Genomic DNA, 23,438 nt, shown 5'->3' with positions numbered 1-23,438 from the left:
TAGTACGCCCGAATTACTTTTATTTTACACGCATTCATACAATACAGAACATACTTTTTTAGGGTCGCAAAGTACGCACTTATTCAAAATAAGTACTTGCAAAGAGAATATGTGATTTAGAATGCAGTTTAAAGGCTGATTTATACTTCATGTCATGTCCTTATGTCCTACGCCTTCCCTATTCTACTTACGGAACAAACACAGCGACAGCTCCATTTTTTCCGTAAGTAGAATAAGGAAAGCGTAGGACACACAGTGTAAGCTTTTTGAAGAATACGAAAGTGCGGTTTTGGCGGAAGCACTTGGAAGGCGATCATTTGTTTATATAAAGCATATACATGTAAATTTTTTTTTAGAAAATGACCGATCGTTTCTCTAGATAAGACCCTTATTCCTCGTCTGGTATCGTTTAAAGTCCTTTGAAGCTGCACTGAAACTGTGATTTTGACCTTCAACTGTTTGGAGTCCACTGAAGTCCATTATAAGGGGAATAATCCTGGAATGTTTTCATCAAAAACCTTAATTTCTTTTCGACTGAAGAAAGAAAGACACGAACATCTTGGATGACATGGGGGTGAGTAAATTATCAGGAAAATTTATTTGAAAGTGAACTAATCCTTTAATGGATTAAAATTTTTCACAATATCAGAACTTGAGGTTTTTGTCTTGTATGGATTATTTAGTGACGTCCCAACTCACTGGTATTTCCACACCAGTCTTTCCACACTGCAAGCAGACATGAGCACACAGTTTTTTCTCGTTTTCTTTTAAACACTTTCCCCAAAAGAATAGTCTTTTCATTTGCATGAAATTTCAAGTGAATTCCCAAGTAAAATTTGTACCATCCTGATCAGAGTTATATCCTGCTCTTACAGAAGCGCGACACATGTTCTTTGAGACTTCCTGCCCATGTGAAAGTCTTCCCACAAAGACGGCATACGAAAGGCCTCTCTCCAGTGTGAATTCTCATGTGCAAATTAAGGTTCACTTTCTGTCTGAATCCCCTCCCACACTGAACGCACACGAAAGGCTTCTCTTCAGTGTGAACAGTCATGTGCGTATTAAGTAATGTTTTAAGTACGAAACTCTTCCCACACAGATGGCAAGAGTAGGGCTTTTCTCCAGTGTGCATTCTCATGTGCAGATTATACCCTCCTTTAAGAGCAAAACTCTTTCCGCACTGTTGGCACGTGTAAGGCTTTTCTCCAGTGTGAATTCTCACGTGCTCATTCAACACTCCTTTACGTCTAAAACGCTTCCCACAATGTGTGCATTCGAAAGGTTTCTCTCCAGTGTGGATTGTCATGTGAATCTTAAGGCTTCCTTTCTCTATGAATCCTTTCCCACACTGAGAGCAGGTGAAAGGCCTCTCTTCAGAGTGAGTTTTAATGTGCCTCTTAAGACATGTTTCATATAGGTAACTCTTTCCACAATGAATGCATCCAAAAGGCGTTTCTCCATTATGATTTCTCATGTGCACATTAAATGTTTGCTTATGTATGAAACTCTTTCCACACTGAGTGCAGGTGAAAGGCTTCTCTCCAGTGTGAATTCTCATGTGATTCTTAAGACTTCTTTTCTCTGTGAAACAACTTTCACACTGAGAGCAGGTGAAAGGCTTTTTTCCATTATGAACCCTCACATGCACATTAAAGGCTTCTTTACGTGTAAAACTCTTTCCACATGGAGCGCAGGTGAAAGGCTTCTCTTCAATGTGAGTTCTCATGTGATTCTTAAGGCTTCTTTCCTCTTCGAAACGACTTCCACACTGAGAGCAAGTGAAAGGCTTTTCTCCCGTGTGAATTTGAATGTGTCTGTTAAGATATTCTTCACATGGGAAACACTTTCCACAGTCGAGGCATCCGAAAGGCTCCTCTCCGGTGTGAATTCTCATGTGCGCATTAAAGGTTTCTTTATCAGTAAAACTATTCCCACACTGAGAGCATGTGAAAGATTTCTTTTCAGGATTTACATTTGTGTCATGCTTAAGGATGCCTGTACAACTCTTTCCTTTCCGAACACACGGTGAGGATCGCTCTCCGGTGTGAATCTTCATGTGCGATTTAAGGTTTCTCTTTTGTATAAAACTCTTCCCACACCGAGAGCAGGTGAAAGATTCCTCTCCAGTGTGAATTCTCATGTGGCGTTTCAAGCCTTCCTTCATCGTGAAGCTCTTTCCACACTGAGCACAGGTGGAAGGGTCCTCATTGTGGATTTTCATGTGTCTACTAAGGTATGTTTTACAATGGAAACTCCTTCCACATTGAGAGCAGTTGAACGGCTTCTCTCCAGTGTGAATTCTTATGTGCGTATCAAGTCTTCCTTTGAACTGGAAACTCTTTCCACACTGAAGGCAACTGAAACGCTTTTCTCCAGTGTGATCTCTAATGTGCACATTAAGATTTCCTTTAGTGGCAAAATTCTTCCCACATTGATGGCAGGTGAAAGGCTTTTCTCCAGTGTGAATTTTAATGTGCACATTAAGGTTTCCTTTAGTGGGGAAACTCTTTCCACACTGAGGGCAGGCGAAAGATTTTTTGTTGGTTTCTGTTTTTGTTTCTGAGAAATTATCTTCAGTTTTTAAGAGGCTCCGCCCATTTTCTTCAGTTGTGAAATGATGAGGTTTCTTATGTTGATGTTTCTCCTCCACTTCATTCGCTTCTTGAATTTCCTCTTTGATTCCCATCAGATCTAGAATAGAATATCAAATTGTAAAAATTAGTTAAAAAGGACAAATGTAAAAAGCAAAATAAAAGTGGTCCAGTATCTATTTTTACTCACTTTTTTATTTACTAAGGGTGCTTTCTGGGGCTGGGATAATAAATCGATGCATCACGATTCTCTTTTGAATCAATTCTGAGCTTAGTTTTTATCCGCACGCTCAAATGGTCGTGAAGAAGAGCTTTCTTGCGTTCGACTGAAGCCCTGGGTATACTTCGTTTTTTACATGTGTGATGCACAGTCAAACGCATTTGACTCATGCGCACACACAGGCGTTCGACGCATGCGCAGTTTTGTTCAATCTCTCGCCACGAGTTACAACCCATGTAAACATCTTTGTATTCTTTCATGCTAGAGCTGTACAAATGAGGGTACTTTCTAACCTCTTTGCACAATCTGTCGTTGATGTAGGCCTCCATTGTCGCTGTAGCTTGCATGAGTTCTGGTCTGTTGTGTTTATGCAGTTTTTCTTCGACTTCCTTGTGAATCGACGCCCTCAGGGCACTAAACTAATTACTGCAAAAAAAAAATTAAATGCGCATGTGCGACCTGCGCATACTAGTACACACGGTTACAAAAATCTGACAGTGTGTGTACAGTACGCACATACTCTTCTGATGACGAAATTCGCACCACGCGTGCTGTACGCTGACCCATGTAAAAAGTGAACCATACTTTCACCATGCTTTAGTCTGAGAACGTACTTGCACCTCAGAATGCTTTTATGACGTGAGATTAATGTAATCAGCCCACTGCAAACACCCATGTAATTCGCTTCAACCTTTTTAAACTTTATGAATGATTATTTTATAGAAGGTTGAAGTGGTGTGTGTAAAAAATTGGAAGCAAGCAGAGTACGGCTGTTTCTAAAGCATGCAGTGCCATCTGTTGTTAAAAACTAAGCTCTGAATCAATTTGAGAGAGAATTGCAATGCATTCGGAAAATTTCAGAATCGATCGAGAATCATTTCTTGATTCGCGATGCATTGATTGACCCAGCCCTAGTGCTTTCACACTGGCAGTTTAGTTCGAAACAGAACATGGTTTGCATTAAAAATTGATAAAAATTGAAAGCTATCATGTGGACCCGGGAGCACACCAGGGTACCGAACCTGAGACTACCTGTAAGAGGTGGCTTGTGTTTGGTTGCACTGGAACTGTGGCAAGATTCATGTGAATGCGAAAGAAAGGCCCTGTCCCAAATGGAACCCTAAGGCCTCACGATCTTCCTTCTGTCGTGACGTAATTCTGCTTTGACTGCTGGGTTGAAGTCTGTTGCAGAGCACCGGGGTCGATAGAATCAAATGTGTGTGAAATGAGACCAATGCTGCGGGGGGCGCCTGGAACAAACACACTCGGATTCGGACCGTGGCAAATGTGCCCAGTGTGAAAGCCCCCTAAGATTCATAAAAAAGGTCAAGTTAATGCCATCAGATCTGGTAGATACTTGCAGGGGACCACACGATGATTTTACGTCAACAAGTAACATTTGTTGGAACATTTGGGTCAATATCAAGCCTTTTTTTTGTTTGGTCCCATACACACAATTTATACACACAATGACTTGAATATGTTTATGACCATGTTTTTACATCATGAATAAAAATTTTGCCACTGTAATATTGTGTGTGTGTGTGTGTCTGTGTAATATAGCAAGATCTAAATCCAGAGGATCACTTATATCATTATATATCATCATACAAATAAATTTGACTTGACTTGATACTTGGTTGTACTTCAAAACTGGATTTGATGGCAAAATTTAAGTGACGAAGACACAGATGGATATTCAGGTTTTTTCAATATATTTTGTAGAATCTTTTAAAGTTATCTGGATAAATATCAGCTGTTACCATCAGGCAGATGATAGAGTTCAGCTGTGTAAATTGAATCTATTTAAGAATCTATTTAACTATTTAAGAACTATTTATCTATCTGGTGTACCCACTTGTAAGGAAAACTGATATTGTCTTGGCTAACTAACACTACCTAACTATCTCCCTTTGTAGAACACAAGGGTCATCATAATGGATGTTTTTAATAAATGCTGACAAAAACTTCACAGTGACACAGAATCTAATGCCTAATACCACTGAGTCAACTATAACTATAAAAGGGTATTTTTTACCCCAAAATTCAACATGCATGACACAAAATTGCAGCTGCCTGATTCCAGTTGTTTCTGTGAATTGCAGCAATTTTACTTCTATTTTCTGTAGCTTTTGGCAGTCTGTAAAAAAATAGCCCCAATTTCTTGTTGAACCTATTTGTACAGACAGTTGAACAACAGCTCTTTCCCAATTTGTTTTTGTGGCATTCAAGTTGAACACTAACAATCTTAAATAATCTTAAATAATAACAATCTTAAATCAATAAAATGCCACTTAATCTTTCTGTCACTCATTTGATGTAACTGCAGTAACTTAAGCCTTCTGTGACATAGAGATGGGTGGTATATCAAGTTATCACGATATATTGATACTTTTATAAGTGATATAGGAAGAGGCAATACCGCAAATGTTTCCAATTTGCCAGGGGCGCTGCTGGGGTTTCGTGGGGCTCCCTAGCTTTGAGATCGGGGGGGCCCCGACAGCACTGAACAGGTCTGACGTTGTCTGACCAGGGCCCTTAAAATCATCCTAATCTCCCCTGCCTGATATAGCACCATGGGCCCTGCATTTTGCCGTCAGAAGTACAGCTCCACTGAACTTCACAGACTTTAGTGAATGAGCACTGCCTTGCACAAAATATATATTTTGCTAAAATATTTGTTGTTGGACATTAAATGTGACGTGTAGAATTTTAAACGTACAAGGAATTTGATTATGATATCAGTAAGTGTAAAGCAACTACTATAATGGTGTTAATGTAGGCTAATATAATTACTAAGCTCAGATGAGTGAATTTGTGTTCCGTTTACCAGTTAACATTTAGTCTGTGCTTTTGTTTTTATTTTTTATTTTGTTTTTTATTTTTTTATTTTTTATTTTATTTTAGTTTAGCAATTTTAAGTTCTTCTTTAAAAAGCATTATTTTTGTTTTAGATTGTAATGTTGTTGTTACAGTGTTAGAATGTAATGGGATTTTAACCCTTTTTTGCACATAATATATAGTCACATTCAGTGTATTTGTTTTCATGAACACTGTTTATAGGACAGGGCAGGATGTGAAATTACATTTTTTAATACAGATGAAAATAATACAGATTTTTTTTTATTATTAGCCCCAAAAAACTACAGATATAGTAGTATATATATATTTACAGAAAAAAACAAATATACATGTGACAGGGCAGGGCTGAGAACGGAGCGAGGCTGGTGGAGCGTGTGCTAATGAGCATCACCTGTGCACCACACCGGTCTCGAGTCCCACAGAGGAGCTCCGAAAGGATAAAAAAAATCTGGGTCCCACGCATAGACTGTAAAAAAAAAAAAAAAAGATGGACGACGCACCTTTACTTTCTTCCATTGTAGAAAAGTAAAGCCGCCAATATCCCAATATGGCGCTGATATCTTGCGCTGATTCAAGTATTTTTTTTTTTTGTTTTCCCTAGAGCACATTTATAAAAGCTACTTAAATGTCCTAATTGAACTAAGGCCTAATCCTGGCTTAATATAAGCCCTGTCTGTGAAACCAGGCCTAACATTTTTTTTTATGGTTTGAAATCTTTCAGCTACCAAACTCAATCATATGGTGAAACCAAGAAGCAGAAAAAATCTTAATCAAAAGCAATGAAATCACAAAGAGGACCCCTGCAGACCCAATCACAAAATTTGATATTTTTATGAAAAAGCAAAGTTAGTTCACATTGGAAAATGTCATATAGTGTGACTCTCCAAAACCTCCAAAAAATAATTTTGAAATAATAATAAAAAATATTTACCTTAAAAAAATGCATTTTAAATGTTTTTTTTGTTTGTTTTTTAAAAATAATCAAAATATGTACACTCAAATGCATTCAAGGTGTGAGGGAAATAAGTACATTTAATTTGGTTACAGTTTTAGTCATTAAATTGAGAAAAAAAAAATCATTAAATTGCTGTTGCTGCTGAGTCTACAAACAAACAGAGAGTCTTTTTTATTTAGTTTGGAGTATAAATTAAACGTGATAATACAAAAAAGGACGTGCTCCACAAAATAATGACAAGAAAACGCGTCTTTTTATTGAGTCGTCATCACTGCTGCAATAAAGCCGAATATGAATCACAAACAAATCGACTCTTTTAAACCGGTTCTTTTTTGGTGAATCAAAAACACAGCGTAACCAGCGTAGTTCAATTTACGACAAAATTACTGAGCCAGTTCTTGTACTGAAGCATTCAAAAAAGATTTACGAAATCAGGAGTTACTATTTTGAATCCGGAATCAATTCAAATCAAATCAAAATCCAAAGTAAGACTCGGTCGACATGCACGTACTACCTGAAAATGACTTTAATGTTTTCCAGCAGTCATCATTAATGAAAAAATAAAGAAGGCACACCAACCACTTTCTTCCTTTGTATCTTCAATTTTCGTTCTGCATGCTTCTTCATAACCCACGTCTTCTCTCTCCTCTTTAATGAAGTCCATTTTCACAAATATGTGGTTCATGGTTGTTATGTTGTGTGCGTTCAACTCGGAATTTCTACTATTGTTTTAGGAAGTTCAATGGAACGCCACTTAAATCGGACTTCCAACTTTAAAACTCGTGCAGAAATCCACTGATTTTGTCAACATGCGGGAGTGTGACGTCATTTAAAACATGGACGCGCCCAGTGAGATGCACACACTGAATGATAAACATTAATTTCTAAGCAAATACATGCACACATGAGTTAAGTTTCTGGCATATTCCATGATTAATTGACCGTTTTAATACTGCAAATGTACAAAAACGCTAGTGCTGGAAACTATCGTTTATCCTCCGCGGAGACTTCTTTGTTTACTATTGAACACCTGTCAAACTAACGAAAGCATGCAACGGAACGCCTTTGTGTTCGATAGTCGAAGATATCGAGTAGGAATATTCCACATCTGACTTTGAATGAAACTAAGCATTACCGCTGGAAAAGTAAACACTAGAATTAACGCTGCGCAGAACGCTATGAGTCTACTGAGATGTTGTGTTGGATGGATGGACGGACGTACAGGGGAAAACACATGGATTTATACGTGATGCTTTGTCATGAGACCAACGGTTGTAAACTCGTATGATATGCCGTTCCAAACGCGTCGCTAAATACTACTGCCTTTAGCCTACTGAACAAATGGATATACATGGATTCGCATTGCATTTGAATTGATTTCCCCAGTTATATATATATATATAAAACGTTACAATGTAACTTAATTTCTTTTAAAATTTCCCTCACTATGAAATAGATTTCAAGGTAAGTATCATCTCATAGACTATTTGAAAACCCATGGCTAATAAGTTTATGGACATTTTTATAATGGTCATTTATTTTCCAGTAGGCCTATCTAGCTAAAAATCTGATTTCAAACAGGAAACACAAAATTTGGCTTCACAGCACTGAATGAATTCAATAACATCAGATTAAAATTGGCCTGTGTAGCAAACTCAGAACAGATCGATCAATATCTGACCTCCACGAGAAGCATAGGTTGACATCATGTCAGAGTTTGTGTCGACTAAATGAAATAAAGCTGTGCAGTCATGATGGCAGTTTGTAGACCAACCTGGAATTGAATTATAATTCAATAAGACTTCACTCTGGAATTTCCTGTGGTTTGTTTTTTATTATTATTGACATTTTTAATTTATGAGTAAAAGATACATTAGGGTACAACAGGCAAACCTTAAAGAAAGTGCAAATGCATGGGAAAAGAAATCATAAAACTATTTTGTTTTGTTTAATAATCATATAAATGTATTTAAATGTATTTGTTTTTATAAAAGTTTAATTTTTGAACAATTTTGTACCCTTCAGACATTTCTGTACACATTGTCATTAAATGTGTAATTGTCATAAATGTACAGTTTAATAAATAGATTATTTAGTTTGATTTTTGTGTGTGTTTTCCTTTTTTTGTTACATTGTGTGCGTAAAAAGTTAAAATGTTCAGCTTCAGGACAGTATTAGTCATATTCTCCTTATACATACACACAACCTTTAAATAATGCTTGTCTCAGGAGCTAAAAGTGCAGATGCCTGAGGTGCAGGTGTGTGTTTAATACAAAGACATGCTCTGAAAATTAATGAATCTTAACAAACCTTAACAAATCCCTCCACAAAGCAACCTTGATGCGAGTACTGTAACGTGACCTTTCCTCCTCCACCGTGGTTCATTGGCAGTATTCTGGAAGAATGCTTATTAGTGTTGTTTGCTATGGCGAGCATCACCATTACTACTGATCTGAGCTATATTTTTGCTTGTTGTGCTTTTACCTGAAGTAAAATTTACAAAACAGTTTTTGCTGCTTAACATTTTTGGGCAAACAATGATACTATTCAAACATTTGTGGTAAGATTTATGTGATAAATTAATACTAATTAATACGTCAAGGATGCATGAAATTGATCAAAAGTCACATTCTCATGCAAGCACCACTCATTTGTTTGTTTTGCTATTTTATCTGCATTTGTATATGAATATGTGTTTATATATTGTGTTTTTAGATATAAAACTCTTACACCACAAGACTGACATTACAAAATTTGCATGCGTATTAGATTTATTTGCATGACTGAGGCACAAATTGGCTGTTATCGGCCTGATTCTGTCCCTTTGCTGTGACAATTTGTTAATTAACATCTCACAGACACCGAGAAGGACAGTGAATGTGAGGCGCAGAGAGACAACGCAGTACAAGAGAAAAGAGACTTCACAAACTCTACCAAAAAGCTACAGAAAAAAAAACGAAACTCATTTCTCGGTCTGTTTGTCCACGCATTATTCTTTTTTCTCAATTATCATAAGTCTTTCAGCTGTAAAATAGCTCTCCATATTTTGTTCTTTCACATCTTGCCTTCATTCTAGCTTCACTGATGACTGGGGTGAAACCAAAAGGGCACATGCACTGTCTGAATGACCACAAAGGACACACCTTAAGACTTCTTGTGTCTTGAATTTTTGGCCTAATTTGATATACTACTCTCCCCCTCACGTTTTACCAATTCTGTATTACTTTTTTTCTATGGTGAACACAAAAGGACACAGAAAGCTATTATATACTTTATCGCTTGACATATTTGGTAACACTTTAGTTTAGGGTCCAATTCTCACTATTAACTTGCTTATTAGCATGCATATTACTAGAATATTGGCTGTTTGTTATAAAGCACATATTATTGCCTTATTTTGCATGACCATATTTTACATTCCTTAATCCTACTCAATAACAACTACCTTACTAATTATTAATAAGCAGTAATTAGGAGTTTACTGAGGAAAAAGTCTATTTGCCTCATCATGACGACTCGCTTGTTGTATTCCTTACTTGTAAGTCGCTTTGGATAAAAGCGTCTGCCAAATGAATAAATGTAAATGTAAATGTAAAAAGTTGTAGTGAATAGTTAATAGTGAGAATTGGATCCTAAACTAAAGTTTGACCAAATATTTTATATTATATAACACTCACAAATCATTTGAACTGCTTTTATGATACTTTTATGTTTTTATTTTTTCCCCCCATTTCCAACGCTTATGTTCTATGTGCGGACTCTTATATTAATTTTCCTTTGGTTCCCATGTTTCCTTCCAGTGGTTCCTGTTCCCTTTGTTCCCGTTACTAGTTGCGCTGTGTCCGAAATCGCCGCCATGCCTTTAAATAGGGCACTATTTGAGGGGACAGCCATTTGTCCAAAACCATAGTGGACCTTATTAAGTGCACTCATTCAATCCCACATTGCACCCCAATAACGAGTGTACAAATGATGTATGCTCAGTGGCTAGAGAATTCCCATGATGCACTGTGAGAGTCACACGCCAAATGAATTCTCGCGTCTCACCAGAAGATGGTGCCCGTGGATAAATCATCCATCCATCCGTTTTTCAAACCACTGGTCCAATGTGGGTACATCGCAATATCATACAGGAAGGTCTATGCATAGTTTCCATGACAGAGTTCAAGATAAATCTTTTCATTACTGGTAGAGCTGCTAGTTTGCTGAGATTTAAGTGATTATTAAACAGCAAGCACAAACTATGCAAAAGCGGCAACCCTTCCGGCACACTCAGTGTCCGAATTCACTCGCTCATTTTCATTCACTCCCTCAACTGAACTACATTAATGGACTACCATATGGACTAGTGAATGAAGGTATAGGGGGTGATTTCGGACACAGCCTTGGTTTCTGTGGTTACTTGTTGGCTAATTGATAGTGTTCGCCTGAGTCTTGTTTGGTTCCTCATTTAGCCATGTATTTTAGTCTTCAGTTTGGTTCTTTTTTTTTTTTTTTGACCTGTATTGTCTGTGAAGCTGATTCTTGTCTTCTAAATTGCCTTCTTTGTTTTTTGTAAATAAGCAAAATTTGCTGATATCAAGATCCTCTGCTGCTCTTCTCTTGCCTGCACTGTGACACTTTCAATAAATGGAAAAGAAAAGGCAATTCTTCCACGGAACAAGGAAAGTTATACAGGTTTGGAACAAATTATGGGTGAGAACATTTTCATTTTTGAGTGAAGTCTATTTCAGTTCCATTTAAATTCCATCCCAATGTTAATGCCTTGCTCTTTCTCTGTAATCATGTCTTACACTTCGAGAGGCTGTCAGAATTCATCAAGTGCTTTGCAATGACAGTCAGCATCATGCTAACGGCAAAGACAGTCTGTATTCATCATTGCAAGCCTTCATCTGACCTGCTCATAATGCAGATATGATAATTTCATTCCACAACCTACTAGAGCGTGTCTGTGTGCACAAGCTACTTATAGGAAAAGTTCAACCCAAAATGAAAACTTTGTCATCATCATGTTGTTCCATAATCTTATGACTTATCTTCTTCAGTGGAGCACAAAGGGACAGATTTACTAGTAGCTTGCACCAGCGCAAACCCTCTTTTGACATTAAAAAACTGCTATCTGGATTTACTAAAGACGCAGAGTAAAACAATCAGCAATGAAAAGGCGTGGACAGAATTATTTTTGCACCTGACCTTATTGCACCTTTATTTGTTGGAGGTTCAATTCAATTTACATTTATTTGTATAGCGCTTTTCACGATACATATCATTTCAAAGCAGCTTTTCAGAGAATGCATGTCAACATTACAATTTAAAGAATGCAGTTAGCAAATAATGTAATAATTTAGGCAATTAATTTACAATCACTGTTAGCAGTTTAACTGAAGGTAGAAGCAATGAGCTCCTGGATAAATGAATTACATTAACAATAATTAAGGTTCCCTTTCAGACGCAAAATTTATGGGTGGAGAGTATTTAAATAAATCACACAACATGATTTACCAAGGTTTGCGGTAGTCAATTTACTAGTATTTGCACCCATAGATATGTATAGGCAGTGGATATAATCATTGAATAACAGCTTAAATTTTCTTTTGTTCAATAACACGGCTTCAGAAGACATGGACTATAGCACAGGAGTCATATGGACAACTTTTATGATCATAAGTCATATGGACAACTTTGTATATTATACAAAGTTTCTCCTGACAGAAGAAATAAGTCATACAGGATTGGAACATCATGAGGGTGATTAAATGACTGAATTTCATTTTAGGGTGAACTATCCCAGCTACCAAAAGTATGTTTTGCCAATGTTCTTGAGTTAAGAAAACATTTATGTTTAAAAAACTTTTCTTGAACTGCATTGTTTTATTATTTTCTTGTTTCCTGGGGTGCACTTATAATATTAGTATGTTTTTTAAATAAAAAATTATCATAATTTAGAAACAAAAGGCATTTTTCCTACGCTGATTTTAGCCCTCTAATTTAACGATCTGTTTAAGGGGTGTGTCTGCTGTGAGACTTCAGTGTAAACACCCACTGCTGTGATTGGCTGACATCTTTGCATATGGAAATAGCTAAGTATTACATGTGGAATTTTCTAGAAAACTTTTAGCATGTTTTTAGTTCTCAAGGTTTACTAATCGTGAAAAGTGTTAATTATAGCATTATATTTGGTCCCACTTTATATTAAGTGGCCTTAACTACTATGTACTTACATTTAAATTAATGATTTGATACAATGCACTTATTGTGTACATACATGTTTTTACATTGTACTTATATTTTAAAAACACCTGCATGTAATTACATCTGTAATTAATTTCTGTAATTACATTTATAATTACACTGTTGACCCATCCCTTACACCTTACCCCTACCCTTAAACCTACCCATACCACCAAAGCTTTCCCTAACCTTACCCGTATCCCAATTCAATAGCAGAAAAAGTGTTTTGCAATTCAATATGAACCCAATAAGTACATTGTACTTATTTTTTGATGTAAGTACATAGTAGTTAAGGCCACTTAATATAAAGTGGGACCTTATACTTAGATTGTGCTGTGGCATTAAAGGTTGCAGTGATGAGCATGTAGCTGATCACAGACATTTTGAGTGCATGAATGCAGTGATCTCGTCATTGTAATTCTGCATCGATTTCTGCACACACCTTCATCACAACAATGCAAACACAATAATGTAAATAAGAGATTTGGTTGATTCCAACGGGAGTTTGGAGTTTTGGAGTCCAGAACAGTCACACTGTTTGATTGACAGCTCCAGCAATTGTAAAGGGAGCGTTCTTTGATTGCTTTCTATATATAATTTAATCACAGTTAAAATAACAGATTATTATCATCCTACTAAGAGAAACAATGTGAAGTTGACCGTGTAGTCACTGATGTATTGACAATAAACGATGCTGAGACAAAAACATCAGACTGTAGGCCTACATGAATCATTTTATATCAGAAATCACTGGCACTGGTGATTTTGGTTAGACGTACACATAATCTGTACATATCAAACAACCAGTAATAAAGCAATAGGGACACAGTATAAATTTCCTCTCCGTTCCTGTCAGATACAATATATGGAAGGCACAGCTTCGTTTTTTATTTTCATGCTCTCTGAGCATCCAATGCAGCTACTGTGTTTTTCCACAACCTGACGCTGCAAAACATTTTGCACTCTTCATAGGCTTATTGCTTAGTCGCTCGATCCAGTGTTAGCGTTACATCTGTTATTTGTCTACTTGTCATGCTTAAATCAGTGGGCGGGGAAACTGAACCTTAGGGTTTGTGATGTCACCAACTCTGGAAGATGCTCGTTGTAGTCCCTACCAGCCATTTGTTGTAGTCCTTAAAAAGCTATTTCTGTAAAAGAAAATATCTCCCTTTGCACTGAACTTTGAGCATCTTAACTTTGCAGATCAAGCGACAGCATTACACACTAACTAAAGTTAAATCATATTTTATCATTCTGCAAACATAATGGGAATTAAACTTTTGAATGTTCTCTAAAAGTTCTAAAACATTTAAAAAACAGATGTATAAATGTATAAATGTTTTTGTGCTAGACTAGATAACTGAATGTTCTATTACCGTTACCAGAAACATATTTGCTCGTAACTTTGAGAGAACTTTGCCAGAATGTTAGCCAAAGTTCTGATAACTTTCCCTAATAGCTGGGATTCCTTTAAATCCAACTTACATTTTCAAAAATGCATGTGGGCATTTCAGAGTTTTAGCTCGATGTGAGTTTATTCAGTAAAGATCACAGCATGGAACCAATTTTAGAGCTGTTTGAAGCTGTTTTCTATATCACAGATATGTCATATCTAAGAATAAACCCTACACAGATGAAAGCAAAAAAGATAGTTTGTGCACCTCTATTTTACAAAAAAGCTCAAATCAAATGGATGGCACGACTCCAGTGCCTTTGAAGTCTTCAATGTATTGATTACAGATGAAATGTCATTACAGGTGTTTGCCAGTAATGAGATTATCGCAAGCTCCCCGCGCCCGATTTGGACCCACGTCCCTACTGACATTTATCCCTGTTTAGTATGCCATGATGAACATTCAGTTAATCACACTTCATCCTCACAATCACAACATTCATTAGATATGACCTTTGTGAGTGACAATTAGCCAGGAAGGCTCCATTGTCAAAAAACAAAAAGCTGAATTATCAACGATTTAGAGGAATCAATATTTGAGTCCATTACTGGTACCCGACCGCTCGGTGTGAACCAGACCGAAACAATCAACTGAATTAAAATCTAATGTGCCAAGATCATTACACAAAAAATAGCTCAACAAACATGGATAACACCAATGTTGTCTTCATTAATTCATAATTGGGGCATTTTGTATGTTACAGACAGTTATAGAGACGAGAGTGGCACATTATCTCACCGAATGCATTATGGTAATGTGTTTCTCCTCCATCAGATCACCACCCATTTGCTTCCAGGTTTTATTGTCTTTCTTTTTACTTCTAGTTGGTTTTGGTATTTATGTTCCACTCATGTTTAACAGTCCAGGACAAAAGACCTTTACTTTTGCCACACCCACATACCAGTGCATTTCAGATTGTTCATTGTAACAGATGTTTTTTTTTTTTCCCATACAGGATGTTGTTCCATTTGTTGTTCCATTAACGTTCCATTTGTTAACATTAGTTAACTACAGTAGTTAACATGATAACTTAGTTAATGTTAATTGAGAATCTGATAATATTATTTAATGGACCTGAGCTAACATTACCTAACATTGAACAGTTATGTGACATATATCTGAGGGAAACGGCTTCTTGAACAAGAAAAAAAAGTAGGGTGGGACTTGATTTTGTCCATTGGGAATTGATTGGATCATTAAATCGTTGTTGTTTGCTATTGCTACGATCCCTCATATGAGTGACAGGTTGTCCCAACTTTGATTTCACGGTGAAAGCGAAAGTGACTGTTACTCATTGATCACTGCAGTAGTGAGTTAAAACTAGAAGTTTACACTATTGTCCATTCAATTCTAGGGTGTTCATATTCTACATTCGTATTAATGTTGCGGCAAATTCAAACGCGCTCTTTCTGGATCTCCCAGCGCTGTCTATTAGGCTAACTGTGATGAGACCACATTTGAATGTTATAATGCAGGTAGAGCCTGATTCAAGGCTTCGTTGGGACAGCATTCTCCCATGGAGAAGCGCAATTACACAACATTTTAAGATGAAGAGACACTCTTTGGTTTTCAACTATGTTAACTAATGTGCTCACTCACAGAATCACACACTACTGCTTTTTATATAACACATTTTCTGTTATGAATTTTGATATCGTTTAGTTTGTTGGTCCATTGGGTTGGACTGCTTTCACATCTCAAGCGAACCTTTTCAAGGAGGTCACGGCACGCTTGTTTGGTTCACGTTTGGTGCGCACCCGAGCGCAATTGCTGGATTCACACCTTCCCAAATGAACTGCACCAAGGGGGACAACAAACTCTAGTTTGATTCAACTAAACAAAATGAGGCAGGTGTGAAAGCAACCCTAAACTCTTAGATAGTCATGGCACAGAGGTTCTGGTTTACTATTTTACACATTATTACTGAATGTTGTCTGTATGTTGTCAACTATATAGACATATTAAAAAAAAAAAAAAAAAAAAAAACGTATAAAAATGACAGACACACAGTAGTTTGCTACAACTGCGGGTATCCCATATGTTTCTGGCCCAACAGTTTAACAGATCATCAGATTCATTTACTAGAGGAATTTAATGAGTTTAATATTAGCCAGTGTTACCCTCGACAACCTTGAGAGTGTGCTTGGCTCAGATAATATTCTTATTAGATGAAACGCAGAGACGCGTCCAGATTACAGGCCAGATGCAGATGATGAGGACTTAGACCTCTGGACTACCAATAACATGATTAGTGACCCTCCTCCTGGTCACATTGGCCGTGCTCTTATAATGTGTGTCATTTTCTAGCTCTCTTCTACTTTCCTTTAGGACTTTCCAATGGCTGTCTGCTTAGTTTACAGTGGAGTGACATAGATTGACTTTGCCAGAGCAATAAAACAGGCTAAATGAAAGTGAAATAGAGTGCTTATGGAAATGGAGTATTTGTGTACTGTGCAGGTCAATCATTTGAAAATCATTTAAGAGAGCAATTGGAGCTAATTTTATTTTTAGTTCCCTTTTTTATTAGTTAAAGGCACAGTATGTAAGTTTCGCCGCTAGAGGTCGCTTATTCAAAACAATAACAAAAGCGTTGCTTGATGATGCAGTGAATGAGCATGGAATCATAACATTTGTTGGAATGAGCTTCGAATCATTTGAGTTGTCGTCTTTACTTCTACAGCTGATGGAAAGCAATCCAACAGGACTCAGGCAGAAGTGATGTGCATGGATGAGATAATGTATTAAAGTTTTATTAACAATAGAGTGGTATGAAGCAGGGCGGGCCGAGAGCCGTGGGAGTGGAATGAGGCTGGTGGAGCGCTCCTTTCGTTTTGTTGTTTATGTTTATTTTACTATTAAGGTAAAATAATTTATTATATATTTATCATATATTTTCTGTCACCAGTCTAATAAAATGCATATAAAATTAAAGTGTCTTTGGTGTTATCACTTAAAATCAGGGGTAATGAGGATTTCTCTGGATTTAAACACTAGAAACATTTGGGATAGTGTAAGTACACAAGTCATCAAAATATTAGGGCTGTCAATCGATTTACAATTTTAATCTAATTAATTACATACTCATATTACATTAATCTAAATTAATCGCATACATAATTTTTGCTGTGAAAGTATATTTCAATTCAAATGAATCAATGAATAATCAGCATTAGTGACATTAAAGTTCAAAAACTCTTATTATTATTTTCACTGTTCAAATAATAGCCATAACAATCAACAATATGACCTAATATGCTAAGGAAATAAATTCAAAAGTGCTTCAGGAAGAAGATTTGATAACGTGTGCCGTAACACCAAGGTAATTGTGATTGCTAACTGACATCCAGTGATTTACATGTTAAGTCAATGCAAAGACGCGAATAGACATCCTGCGGCGCGAATTGAGCGTTTTGGGCGTTTGACGCGCGTAACGCGTGATTCGCGCGAAACACGCAAGTTGAAAAATCTGAACTTTGGCGAAAATTCGCGCCGCGTTAACCAATCAGCTTGCTCTAGTAGTGACGTGACGTAGCGAGCTGAGGCAGAAATCCGAAACAACATGGAGGACAAAATCATCGTCGCTGTACATCTTCATACTTTTATAGAAACAGGAATAAAAAGGATCTTGCTTGAAAGAAAGTGAGTGAGGAGGTCGGACAATCTGGTAAGTTGTAAAAAACGGTCTTTACTCAATTTGAGCTATATATATATATATATATATATATACATATTGACAATACAAGCTAACTAAAGCCGACCAATTGAGCTTATTCGCTGTAATTTACAACTATTTCCCCGCTGACGAGTTGATGCGTTTATTCAGAGGAAGTGTGCCGAAAAAAGTGGAAGAGTCTGGGACACATAAAGGAACGGGAGAGCCCCTCTCATGACGCGAATTCGCATCTGTTGTGAAGTGAATTTCACGAGCGAATGAAGTGAGTAAACTCAAAATGTCCAAGCATCCAACTACGGGTGAATAGCGCGTTTTATTCGCGCAAGTCGCGTCTGGTGTGAACAGTCGAATGGTGGCTAAAACCAAAGTCCCTTTAAGACAAGTCATTTCACTCGGCGGCCATCTTTGAAACGCCTCTCGGGCATCCTGGGCATCATGCAATCTCTTTGAATGGGGAAACATCAAATTCTCCAAAACTGTTCGCCAGCCTTACGATTAAATTTCATATTTGAAATATGAAATCAAACAACAACCTCATAGATTTAGTTTCAAAACGCTCGAATCATGACAAAAAAACTGTATTTTTCAGGCTGGATCAAACTAATGCGCATGCGCAGACCTAAATGCGCGTCTCTTCGGAGGCGTGCGTCTGACTGTTTCTATAGAAACCGGTGATTCTAACAGTCGCTGAAGTGACGCGATGACTTTACCAGTTGGCGATTGGCTCTTATTTAGAAGGCGGGACTTATTCCGCCATATTGCGCGTTACATTTTCTCCCATTCAAAACAATACGAGTGACACATCTTGTGTTATTCTATAGTCTTTGCTAGAATGGCTGCAGGTTTAAAGGTCAATACAGAATGGATTAATCTGCGTTATTTTTTTTTAACGCGTTATTTTTTCTCAGATTAATTAATCGAAATTAACGCATTATTTTGACAGCCCTACAAAATATATATGGATATTTTAATCCCAAAATCGTACATATTGTGCCTTGAAGTCAGTGATTTGAAACTCATTAACCCTATAAAACTTAAGTGCTCTATATGAATACTCAGTTGACTGCTAACTGGATTCCAATTGGATATATATTCACTGTAGCATAAACCCTTCATCAAAACATTCATGGCATCACGGGACTGTGTGTTAGGACTGCCATCCAGTCCTTTAGTCAGAAAAGATCTTGAATATGTGTGCTGTTTTCTACTGAGGCAAGAGGATGGTGTTGGCACATATCTGTCTTCTGGTCGTTAAAAACACGTTAGTGATGTCCTGACAGGATTTTAATGAGAATGGGTTGGTCTGCTGTAGAGGATTTAAATTAGAAAGGCTGGTGTCTGAGAGGAACCAGATTTACAGCCAAACTCAAATGAGAATCTCCTGCGGTGCATCTGAAATGGCATACTACATAGTATGCGATTTCAGATATAGTTTTCGGATAATATATAATAGGGACCAATTCGATTTTGGATGCAGTGCTGGAGTTCACCAGACAAAACATGATTATGGGAATGCACAGAGAAGTGAAAACATCACAAACTAGATTCTTTTTCGGAGTGTCTATTTACAGTAAGTGCAAATAACTGCCCTTGTTGGCAAACGCTATTTACACTAGCTCCGCCCACCAATGTCTGGTTGGGCCACTCAAGTTTTAAAAAAGATATGCAAAATTCTTCAGTGGTGCAGCAGTAGCAAGTAAGGCTTGCAGTTCTGGCTTTTAACACGATCGACGCGGGTTCGAATCTGCCTTTTGCCGAGCTCTCATTTATTTTCAATAAAAATGAAAATAATGTTCTAAAAGTAGAAAGAAACTGCGACCGAGTTTTTAATATTATTAAAAGTGTTTATTGGTAGGATTAGGGGAAGGTGTAGGGAGGGTTTTTACTCTTCCAATAAGGCAGCATCCATTTAATAATTTTAATAAATATAATCATTTACACTCTAAGATATTATTGCATCCTGTTAATGTACAAAAATACTGAGGTGCAAATAGTATCTGTCAATAAAGTATAGATAGAATCTAATGACTATTTACTCTTATTACAAAGGACTGATACTTTTACACGGTGTAAATAGAATCTATTGCCATTTTCACTTAGTGTAAATAGCATCTATCACTATTTGTATAGCTGCTGCCATTTTTTTTTTTTTTTTTTTTTTCGGAATAAAACTTGCTTCCTTGTGAAAAGATGATTGCCAGACCTGGGTCCAGATCAATGAAACATTTTTAAGAATACAATTCTTTGTAACTGCTATTTTCTAACTTAAGAATATTTTGTATTCCCAAAAAGATGTCTTAATGTTCTTTATGTTCTAAAGATTGTTCTAAAGACAAAACTTGTTTATTTTGCATTTCTGAAAGAATGTTCTTAAAGTTAAGCAAACTTTTCTTAAATCCCTAAAGATTTTATTGAATTGATTGGGTAGTTTAAATTATTAAGCATTACAACATATCACTATAATTTTAATAATACTAATGACTACTGTGTGATACCAATGATTAGCATTCACAACAAAATAACTATTTAATAATGCAAATTAAAAAATGTGACTGACCCAAATACTATTATTATGGTAATCTGCAGGCAGCCCAAAAAGACAGCAAAGTTGTTTTTCATTGAGTTGATCAATGAGTCTTCTGCAAGAACCAATCAGATAGCAACAAAGCCTGCTATGTTCCCCTTAAGAAAAAAAAAAAAGATGTTTTTAAGAAAATCAAGAACTGCACTTAGGAACATTCTTACAAACTTCTTAGATTTTATCTTAAAGTCTTCCTTTCTTATGAAGATTTTTGTAAATCCCGACCCTGAATCAAAAGTTTAAATATTTTGGTCACTAGATATGGGATATGGGCTGAATTAAATTCGGAACACTAGCACACTACTCATACTATTTAAGACATATAAAGATATTGTATTTGAGTTATTTTTTTATATATATATATATATATATATATATATATATATATATGAAATCTCTAAATCGCGTTCTGGGTGTGGCCTTGGTCCGGAAAGGGGGGCACAGGGATGTCCATGTCCATCTGGCGCTGGGCCTGTGCTTGAGACGATGAATTTAATGTCTCGTATACCCTGCAGGTAAATGGCTCTTTTTTTTAATTAGGACGATCTGCTGTAGATTAAGTTGAAGGCTTCTCTGTGAAGGTGACTTCTGTGGTTATAGATCAGTTTAACATTTTTCACATCATTCAATCTCTCATTAGTCAATGTGACTTTTATTTAGCATTATCCCTTTCATTTTTTACTGCACACAATATCCACCTCTTTATCTGCATTCCCTCATTGTATAATAACCACAAGCAGTCCTCTCTTGAATATCTCTACCTCTTTCTTTCCACACACATAAGGGCTAAATCACATTAAATCCTAATGGCTGGATTATATGGGCACCCAAGAGCAGCATGTCCCATTATTTCCTCCATTCTCAAAGATATATTCAGCAATAACCAGCCATTACTGGGAATTAGGGGACCTGCCTTCCGGCTGTCACATGCACCGTCCATTGAGGGAGGCTGATTATTGGGTTTATTAGTTCATTTTATGAGTATGCTATTCAGAAATAGTTAGAAAATTTCTTGGGATTAAATAGGGGAAATAAGGTACTTAAATTGTGATTTTCTGCTGGAAACCTGAAAAAGGGGAATAAATTGTCTAAGTTATAATATGGGTCCCACTTAAGCCTTAATTGACTACATTGAATACATTTCATTGAGAAGCATCAACAATCTATAATCTTGGCGTCCTTACAGAAGAAAACATACAGGCTGGCTTGTTCTTTGTTGCATCACTTAGATGGATCAGTGGGTCCCTTATCCATGTAAGTGGATATGCATGGATATGTGATGATGCCTCACCCACTGAGAGATAGCTGGTTAGCATCTCTTCAACAGAAGGCATCATCATTGAAGGCTCGGACCCTGCCATCCAAGCTGCTGTGTTCCACATCTCACTTGAATGGCAGGGCATATGCGGCAGCGGGTCAGACCGGGGGTGCCCTGCATACAATGGCTGTGCTGAAGGTTCTGGTCCAGGGCCAGGGTCTTTACCCTGAAGCGATGGCCGAGCTGCACCGCACCATGGACCTGGCTCTCCAGACTACTAAGCAAATTAGGCAAACTGGTGCCGTGATCGGTCGATCAATAGTGGCAATGGAGGCCATGAAGGGAAAACGTTCTCCTCAATGCACCAGTTTTGCCTTTCGAGTTTTTCGCCTTTTCACATCCGTTGAGACAGTGGTTGAAATATTTAGGGAGGTGAAGGTGTGGTCGACAATCATCAAAAGATATATACTGTGCTGGTTCAGATCCATGCCTTAACAATCTGAGGAGCCTGGCCTATCCTAGTCTGAGGACTGGAAGATCTAAGGGAGGTGAGAAAGTGGTCTGAGTGAAAATCTCTCCTCCTTCCCTTGTCCCCCCTGCCTCCTAATAGGGGCTAAGGTGGGGTAACAGAGGGTTTACACACGCTTGCATTGGGCCCTGAGACTGGACTGATGATGTTAATGGCAAAAATTAATAATATCTACCTTCTGATAGTTCGGCAAAGCACTTGAATGCAAGCTGCGAAGCACGTCTAGTCCGTCTAATGTAAATGCATGAGTTGAGGATGCTCGCCAGTTAAAACTGGCATTCCTACTCATCTCTGTTAGCTACTTTGCTATAGTAGTACCTGTAGCAGAATAGCAGACTAGATGATTGCTGCCCCCCAGATATTAGGGTCTACTAAGTAGGAAGCTCCCTTATACCGCCGATCTCGAGAAACCGACAGAGAGTGCCTCACCCCAGCTTTGTGAACCTTCTGCATTATAAGGCACATTCGGCAGTGTAGGAGTCTCAAGTTTCTGGATGCATCCTTGGGTGAAAAGCAGAGTAAGAAGCCTCCCCTTGTTTGGGTGTTAAAAATGGGTCCTCTGTTCACCCAGAAGAGCTTTTTCATTCTCTAGAACCTGACGGGATGTCACCCCAGATTTGCGAACCCTTCCATTTGTAAAGTACTTTTGGGAGTGCTGGAGTCTTGAGATCCTAGTCTGAAGACAGCAGTTTGGTTTTGGTTTACCTTGAATAGTGAAGGAAGTCTTCACTTCCTGGAATCCTTCTTTATATCTACTAGACAAGCCTCAAACTGATCTCTTGGTAATCAACGTGTTTTGCACAGACTTGCAAATCCTTTTTGTTGTAAGGCGACTTTGGTAGTGCAGAGTCTTGAGATCTTGGTATGAGGACAGCTGTTTGTAGCTAGCACTAAGATGGCTAACTCCCTTTTACCACTAGGCCTTCTAGTTCTTCTGAAGATTGACCCTCCCCCACTGTTGAGGGTCTTTGAGTAGGGTCTTCTTCTCCCTGAGATAAGCTTTGTCCAATTTCCTGGAATCATACCTTTATAAGACAGCGAGGTTGAGTGATAGTAGCTAGCACTTTTGCAGCTCCCCTTGATA

At 37.4% G+C, this 23,438-nt stretch overlaps 1 protein-coding gene across 1 annotated transcript; it reads right to left on the bottom strand.

Annotated features, from left to right (window-relative positions):
• Window positions 1–564: 564 nt before the first annotated feature.
• LOC125254788 (gastrula zinc finger protein XlCGF26.1-like) lies at window positions 565–7,622 on the bottom strand. Its single transcript, XM_048169611.1, has 2 exons — window positions 7,208–7,622; window positions 565–2,691 (listed from the first exon to the last, which is right to left on the bottom strand). Exons 1-2 carry the CDS (start codon window positions 7,311–7,313, stop codon window positions 857–859), a joined length of 1,941 nt encoding a protein of 646 aa, XP_048025568.1. The 5' UTR covers window positions 7,314–7,622; the 3' UTR covers window positions 565–856.
• Window positions 7,623–23,438: the final 15,816 nt, after the last annotated feature.

This window comes from Megalobrama amblycephala, linkage group LG19 (assembly GCF_018812025.1).
Source record: "Megalobrama amblycephala isolate DHTTF-2021 linkage group LG19, ASM1881202v1, whole genome shotgun sequence".
NCBI classification, from domain to species: domain Eukaryota; kingdom Metazoa; phylum Chordata; class Actinopteri; order Cypriniformes; family Xenocyprididae; genus Megalobrama; species Megalobrama amblycephala.
This window is presented reverse-complemented; position numbering and strand designations above follow the sequence as displayed.